General features: G+C 54.7%; 1 protein-coding gene across 1 annotated transcript; it reads left to right on the top strand.

Annotated features, from left to right (window-relative positions):
- The first annotated feature begins 4276 nt into the window (after positions 1–4276).
- Positions 4277–8014, top strand: LOC130887957 (growth/differentiation factor 7-like). Its single transcript, XM_057790710.1, has 2 exons — positions 4277–4571; positions 7059–8014. Exons 1-2 carry the CDS (start codon positions 4277–4279, stop codon positions 8012–8014), a joined length of 1251 nt encoding a protein of 416 aa, XP_057646693.1.
- The last annotated feature ends 317 nt before the right edge of the window (positions 8015–8331 follow it).

The raw sequence follows: 8331 nt of genomic DNA, 5'->3' as shown, positions 1-8331 counted from the left end.
TAAAGCTGTCAGGGGGCAAAGCCAGGAAGGGTGAGGGGCTTGCAACCAGATATTCAAGGGATGGCTTCATTTCAGGTCTCCTGGCTTTCTGGAGGACACATTGAGTGTTTTCATTTTGTGTGGCTGCAGGGAGCCAGAGTGTCAGTGGCCAAGGCAGAGGCCACCATCTCACTTCTCAAGTCATCCACTGGGGCCCTGAGCAGAGCAGAACCAGGAGTCTCTGAGCTGCAGTGGAGAGCAAAGGGTCAGGTCAGCCAGACTCTGAAAGGGCTCATGGGTCCGAATGGCTATGATGCCAAAGGACAGGCTGTGAGCTGCTTCTTTTTGCTGCAGGCTTGGCTTTCTCTCGTAGATAATGTGGGCTGCGCAGCTCATCACTTCTAAGGGGCCTCCACTTCCCTTGTCAGCACACAGGAGGGCTAGATGTCTGGGTGTGGCAGGAGGATCATCAAGGCCATGCTATTGCCAGTTGCTGGGGCTTCTTTAAGTTCCAGTACCCAGAAGTCACTACAACTCTTGTGATATGTTCTAAGACCAGATTTCAAAGACCATGATCTCAGGTCATAGCAAACTCCCTCTAGGCAAGGTGAATTTGAAAGCCATGGCTCTCTGGCCTATAGAACTGCTTTCTATTCAGCTATGAGGAGGCTGCCTGGGTTGTGCAAATGCAGCCCAGGCAGCCATTTGTTATGACTGAAGCCTGGCAGGGAAAGTTGGTCTAAATATCTGAGAAGATCTGTGGCGGAAGCCGATAGTTTCTGCAGGGCCAATAGACAGGCAACCCATCCTAGGGAGAGGACCTGAGGGTGAGAATGCATACCCCTACCTTTCCTGACTGTGCAGGGGGCAGATCTCCACAGAGACAGAGACAGAGTGATGACTTCCTGTCTGGCTTGCTCCCCACCAGCCCTGAACTTCGCCATCTGCCACTGGGTTGCTGCAGCCACTTTCCAGTGAGTCTTGCAACAAAACCCAGGACAAGCATTTCCTGCCAATGTGTATAGCCAGCAGCAGAACACAGCTCCAACATCTTCTGGCTCGGATCTCTGGCTCACTACTGCCCAGACAGTTGCCAAGGGCTTCCTGCACACAAGGTGAACCCCAAGCATGCCTGGGCCAGCTTTGGGATTGTGGGTCCAGGAGGGACCATCTATTAGATAGAAGGACTTGAGTGAGCTATAGGCAGAGAAGGGTGAGTGGCTGGGGAATCTTGTGACCTTTTCTTCGTCTTCTGCATTTTCCCCTCGGATAGCAATTCATTCATGGACCTTTGGAAGCCCCGGGCAAGGGAGTCAGAGGGAGAATAGGTGAGCTCTGCTGTTGGCCCTATTTGGGGGTGCTCAGCACAGTGAGTTCCCAGCTCATGGCAGAGAGAAGAGTCCACTGGGGTAATTCTCTCATAATCCCCATCGGACCTTAGAGTCCCTTTTTCTGCTGAGAAGCTTCCAGAGGGCCAGAGAGGGTCATGGAGGAAATTAACAGACCAAAGCCCCCCACAATCTCACCTCCTTGGGACAGTGGAAGCCCAAAGCTGAGCCAAGACAGTTTGACACTCCAGACTCTGCTACTTCCCTCTTGACCCTGGGCAAAGCCTTAATGTCTCCGTAACTGGCCAGTCTAGAAAATGATATGCTAATCCCTGTTACTGAATAGAGCAGCTGTCAGGAGGACATGGCATGGGGCATATAAGCAATGGACAGGTGACAAGTGGCTAGCATCACTTAAGCAGAAATAAGGGGAAGGAATCAGTTATGCTCCCTACACCCCCATGCTTTCCTCTGTTGGGGTTCTGCCTAGGGTGTTCTCTGCTGGTCACAAAGACCTTTCCTATCTTCATGGTGCTCAGAGTGTCCTCGGTAATACGTATGTTAGTCACGTGTGAGTTACTGTTCATTGTTTCTCCTGCCCACCCTGGCTCTCAATGAGTCTGTTTGCAGTACTGATGAATTCATAACACACGGAAGGGTGCCTAGCAATAACAAACAAAAGGAAGGAGTGGAGAGAAGGATAGATGAAGGGGTCTGAATCAAGAAGTACAAATGAAGAGACTATACCCTGCTTTACGTACAGCTGGTGGGTTGTGTGAGCACCCCCACTCCATGCCTTCCATTTTCTTCCAAAACCTTCCAGTGCACTCACAACCCTATTTCTAGATTCACCATTAGCAGTCAGAATATCCTAAGGGAGGAGAGGACAAAGTTATCCAGCAACCTCTGTTCCAGTCTGTGTCTTAGCTACACAAAGACTCAGAGACCAGGACATTCATCCTCAAAGAAGCTATGTGGCTTACCCAAAACTGCTGCAGAACGGATCACCAATCTATCCCAACTTCCTGAGTCCTAAGGTGGCCTACGATCAGAGGTGTCATGCAGTCGTGCAGTGCCAAGATAGCGCCAGGCCTTCCACTCTTCCCTATGTACAATTGGAGAAACCGAAGCCAAGACAAGTGAGGGACTTGCCAAGATGATTACTGGGCAAAGGCAGCACCATGACCGCCCAGGACTCTCAGTGTTTGCAAACATAGAATTGACTTGTGAAACATACAGCATTTGAGTGCCTACAGTAGAAAGAAAGGCAGCGAGGTAACAGGACCCAGTCTCCCTGGGAACAAAGAGACTCCTGACTGGCCCTTGTGTACATGGAGGGAAAGGTGGGAAGAGAATTACAGTGTCCTACCGAGTCACTTCCTCTGGGCACCCAACCTGGGCTCCGGAGGCAGGTTGTCATCCCAGCTGTACACCATCTGGGCAACAGCAGGAAGGCTGTGAGCAGGCAGGCAGCACAAACCTTGGTCCAGGTGCACACGTGCTTGCTACAGGCGAGTTCAGGCCTTACAGCTCCCTGGTAACAACCCTGCAAGTATTAACACTGGTCAGGGCATTCCTTCCAGCTCCTAAACATCCCAATACCCCAGACTGAGCTCTGTTTCTGATTCGCAGGGCAGGGTGGGAGTGTACTCCTTCATCTCCTGAATCTGGGCCACAGTTGATCCGAAGGAACTTTTAGATAGCACTCGACCTGCAGACTCACAGCCCCTGTTTGGATGTTCAGTTTGGTACCCAATGCAATTTTAAAGTAAAGGGAAGGGAGTGTGGTCCAGGCCCTCAAAGCTGTCTGACAGTGGCTCTGACGACCTCAGTGCAGTTCACTCTTTATTTAGAACAGGGGCTAGCCAAATAAGATCCCCAGTGTCTGCATGCTGGGGTGTCTGCATGCTCGGGTGTCTCATACTTGACTGGACAGAGGTGGAAACCTTCTCCACCGTGGCCCTAGAGCACTGCTCCAAGGCTCTGCTGCTCACCCTCCGGACTTGCAGCTACATGCGAACATACCAGCAGCCTGCTGCCTTTTGCCCTGCCGACCTTGAAAAAATGTGGTCCCCCACCCCCAGAGGGTAAAGAGGTCACCACGTTGGTTGCACTTTCGGACACTGAGACCTCACTCTGCCCGGGAGTCAGCTACTCTATGCCCAGAGGCCTTCCTAATTTATCAAGCCCTTTAAGACTTTGGCTCCTGCTTTGGCCCAAGATCCTCGCCCAAATCTTTTCCTTTCCGACAGTCGGTCCGTATCCATCTGTCTCTTTCTACCCTGTTGCTCCAGTCACTTATCCTACGCCACAGATCCTCTCCCTTGCTCTGACCTCCCACTGCGATCCTCAGAGGGCAGTGACTCACAATAAACATCCCCAAATAGACGCTCTCGGTGCTTCTTAGTGAGCGCTTCCTAGTGAGCGTCGACCAAGGGGGCGCAAGGCGAGGAAGTTGAATGGGAGGGGCCCAGCCTTGCCTTGGCCTGGCAACCTAAGCACACGCAAAATAGCGGGGAGGGCGGTGTTTCTCCGTGGAGGAGTGGGGAGGAAGCTGGGCGGGTACGCACGACGCCCCATCCTTCAGCCAAGGAGAGCGCTCAGGTCTTGGGACAGGGAGGGGGATTGCGATGCCTTAGGGAGGGGAGGCGGGGCACTGTGCTGTGGCGGGAGCCTCGGGCGGGTGGCCCTCACTTGGCAAGAACCCGCACACCGCGCTGCAACCAGGGGAGGAGGCTCCTGCCCTGCTTTGCGCGACAGGCCTGAGTTGGGGGGCTCAGAGCTGCGGGTCGAGCATTCAGCAGGGGGCGCTGCTCCGGGCACTGGGCGGGGGTGGGGTGGGAGAGAAGGGGGGGCAGCGGCTTGCTGCGCACACTTCCCCCATTATTAAACACTATGTTCAAAAGGCGTTGGGGGACTTCCCGGAGCCACGGAGCCCGTGTCGCGTGGCCGACAGGCCCACGGAGCCCATGGACCTGAGCGCCGCCGCCGCGCTGTGTCTCTGGCTGCTGAGCGCCTGCCGTCCCCGCGACGGGCTGGAGGCTGCAGCGGTGCTCCGAGCGGCGGGTGCAGGACCAGCCTGGAGCTCCCGGGGCGGCGGCGGCGGACGGACCCTCGTCCCAGCTCGGAGGAACGGCTCGGTGGTACCTCACCATTTCATGATGTCGCTTTACCGGAGCCTGGCTGGGAGGGCTCCATCCGTGGCAGCCTCGGGGCACGGCCGCGCAGACACGATCACCGGCTTCATAGACCACGCGACTCAAGGTACTTTACGTATCTTCTGTGCCACCCCGGCCCATCTGCTCCTGCCCTGAGACGTCCTGGGGGAGGCAAGCATCTGTTCCATTGGGTTCAGAGCCATGGCCCCGTGAATCCCATCTTCAAATGTTAGAAACTTCGTCTAAGTCAGCGCATCCGAACCCGCTAAGTAGCGGCTTGCTTTCGGAGGGCTGAGCGGGGAGGGGTAGGGACCGCAGACTGGCAGGTCCCTCTCAAGCAGGCAAACCGAGTTCAAGATCTCCTTCTTTGGGGAAGGGTCTAGAGTGGCCTCGGGCTTGGAGCCCTTGGAGAAGAAAGAAGTAGAAGAAAGGACAGGAATGAGGACCCTGGAGTTCCTTCCGCCAAGAGGGACTAGCAGTGACGCTCCTTGTCCCCAGGGGAGGATATACAAATTGAAGGGCGCTAAGGAGAAATCAGTATAGAGAAACAGGTAGCAGATTAAAGGAAATGGTCCCCATCTGTACCAGGAAGGTCCTTCCAGCAGGCATCGGGTGGATATTGAGTTGTGTGTAGGAAGTGAGTATGGGCGCCAGCGATCTGTGGCAGCCAGGCCCCATCGGCCAGAGTCCAGGACTCGGTTGTTTGGGGAGGACATGGATGTCTGGAACCCAAGCGTCCCATTTTACCCTGTGCTGGACCCTCCAAGGTAGGGTGTGGGTGGGACTGTGGGGTAGTTGCTGCGTATCATCTGGCTTTTATTAATCTCCATTGAAGTCATTAAAGCAGACAGATAGGGAAAATTTAACTAATTTCAGGCGGAAATGCAAGCAATTTTGGCCTTAATTCTACCCAGCCAAAGATCTAGCTTGGAAATCAGGAGGGAAAGGAAGGCAAATAGGTCAGGAAAGTAAAGTCCGGCAGCCACCTACAGTCTGCAGGCCATTGCCACCAGCGTGGGAAAACAGGCAGAGGCCACCGTGCAGTAATCACGCATCTCAGAAACACACACAGTAGCCATGGACAGACAGCTTTCTTTTTGGTCCATAAAAATCCTGGGCTCAAATAGCTCTTAGGACAAGCGCGCATCTTCAGAAGGTCTGTCACTGCACTCTGCACTGATTTAGGGGAGCTCCAATCCCGCCACACAAAATCAGGAAAAATTTCAGAACTAGTAGGGTTCTCTCAAGCTGCAGGAGTTGAGAGCAGGGAAGGGTCCTAAGGTGGCAGAATCATCAGACTTCTTAGGGCTGTCTTACTGTACTGTGTTATAGAACAACTAGGTCCTCTGGTGGAGCTCTGCTTGACCAGAAAGACCCAGAGGTAGGCCACCTTTCCTTCCCCCCTCCCTGGAAAAGCAGGGTGAGGTAGAGGCTGTTCTTTGCAGGGAAATCCAGCCCAGCACCTCTCTCTAGCATGCTACCACCAGCTTCCATTTAGAACAGAGTTGCTTGAGCAATACAGCCGTAGACTTAAGACATGAACGCCTGGTGTCCATGGCTGGTGAACAAATCCTGAAGGTGGGGGGAGTTTCTGCCTGGTCTCTGCAAAGGGGCAAAACGAAACCATATGACCCTCTTCAAAGGCAATGCCTTATCTGCTCTTTTGTGGAATTTAAATTTTTTTTTTAGCCCGAGTCCATCCCAAAAGAAAAAAGGGCCCATGTCCAGAAATAAAACCCCAAGCCTGAAATAAATCACACCAGAGCCAAAGACTATGTAGCGCTCACCGTGGCAGCCATAGCTGCCTCTAATTTTTCCATGAAGGTTCTTTGCATCCCATTGCCTTTCCCTCCCGTTTGTGGTGCTCCCCAAGAATGGGGGTCGAAGAGGGTGACCAACAATGAAAGCCCAGGGTGGACTTTGGAGAACCTGTGACTTACCTGTTGGGCCTTCATTTCCATTCCGCTGAAGGGAAAAGGTGGCCCGGAGGAGAGGGGGTCTGTGTCGTGGTGCTGCCATATTTCGTTTCTGGACTGTTCTCGGGGTCCAATTTGTCTAGTAGGCTAGGTTGAGAGAAGAGAATGAACCAAAGGAGAACATGTTTTTAGGACATGAGAATCTTTCGTTTCTGTACAGCCAGGGGGAACTTGCAGCTCTCTAGAAGTTCCCAGCGCGGCAGCAAGTAATTTTCATACAGAACAAGTCTTCGGGAAAATGCGCCCCTGACCAGAAGAAGTCTGAACTAAGGCAAGGCGCTGTTTTTGCGGGCAGCAGAACTAAAGAGGTCATAAGGTTTGTCCTTGGTGAGGTGGTGCACTCTTTCTTGGCCGACACAGTTCAGCGATTAGGTGTGTTGTATCGTGATCCTTAGCGGTGGCAGCGGAAGAACTAAAGCTTCAGGTGTAGGAGACAAGAAAGGATTGGCAGCCTTGGTTCTGGAGCCCAGATTAGGAAACGACTGTCCGCTTCGATGGGCCTTCCCGAGGTATGGTGTGTTGTATTGAGGGCAGCCAACCCAAACCAAGCAACCCCCTTGGCTGCGTGTATTGGCTCTAGTCTCATCCAGTTCTTTCTGTTTTTGTCCTTCCCGTAGAGGAATTGCCGACCGAACCCGGCCAGAGCTTTCTCTTCGATTTATCCAGCCTCCCCGACGCGGACGAGGTAGTGAGTGCTGAGCTGCGCGTGCTGCGCCGGAGGTCTCCAGAGCCAGACCCGGACAGTGAGACCCTCCCTCCGCTGTTGCAGCTGTCCTCGTGCCCCGACGTGACCCACACATCCCACCTACTGCACTCGCGGACTGCCGAACCCCTAGAAGTTGCGCGCTGGGAAGAGTTCGATGTGACGGAAGCGGTGCAGAGCCTCCGTCGCGAGCCGCGCACCTCCCGCAAGTTCTGCCTGGTGTTGCGCGCAGTGACTGGCACCGGGAGCAGCCCGCTGGTCTTGCGACGACTGGGCTTTGGCGGTGGTACTGGCGACGGTACTGCTGCGGAGGAGCGTGCGCTGTTGGTGATCTCCTCCCGTACACAGAGGAAAGAGAGTCTCTTCCGGGAGATCCGCGCCCAAGCCCGCGCGCTCCGGGCAGCCGCAGAGCCGCCACCGGATCCGGGACCAGGCGCTGGGTCTCGGAAAGCAACCCCAAGCGGACGTAGGCGTAGGCGGACCGCGCTGGCAGGGACGCGGGGAGCACAGGGCAGCGGCGGAGGTGGCGGCAAGGGCCATGGGCGCAGGGGCCGGAGTCGGTGCAGCCGCAAGCCTCTGCACGTGGACTTTAAGGAACTGGGCTGGGACGACTGGATCATCGCGCCATTAGACTACGAGGCGTATCACTGCGAGGGCGTTTGTGACTTTCCTTTGCGCTCGCACCTGGAACCCACCAACCACGCCATCATTCAGACTTTGCTCAACTCCATGGCACCCGACGCGGCGCCAGCCTCCTGCTGCGTGCCCGCACGCCTCAGCCCCATTAGTATCCTCTATATCGATGCCGCCAATAATGTGGTCTACAAGCAGTACGAGGACATGGTGGTGGAGGCCTGCGGCTGCAGGTAGCATGCGGTCTGGGGAGGGCCTTGCCGCCCTGGACCCCCGCAGAAAAACAGCCTCAGCCTGACCTGTCACCAGGCTGGAGGGACGGTGGAATATGGCCTCTCGCCTACACAGAGGAGATCACACAGTTCACACTCATATTTACACACTCCTTCACTCACGCACACATTTACCGTGGACAGGAGGCGCGGAAAGCCTTGTGCAGATGCGGCCCCTGGATGTTACAGCCTTGCTTATTTGCTAACATCGGTACAAACCGCTGTCTCTTTAAGGAGAAGGGTGTCTGTGTTTAGAAAAGTGTTAGCATTGGATAATCCTTT

This window comes from Chionomys nivalis, chromosome 1, assembly GCF_950005125.1.
Source record: "Chionomys nivalis chromosome 1, mChiNiv1.1, whole genome shotgun sequence".
Lineage (NCBI taxonomy): Eukaryota > Metazoa > Chordata > Mammalia > Rodentia > Cricetidae > Chionomys > Chionomys nivalis.
This window is presented reverse-complemented; position numbering and strand designations above follow the sequence as displayed.

Coding starts and splice junctions, on each gene's coding strand:
- LOC130887957 (XM_057790710.1), top strand. CDS start 4,277: ATGGACCTGAGCGCCGCCGCCGCGCTGTGTCTCTGGCTGCTGAGCGCC. Junction 4,572..7,058: donor CATAGACCACGCGACTCAAG/GTACTTTACGTA, acceptor TCCTTCCCGTAG/AGGAATTGCCGACCGAACCC.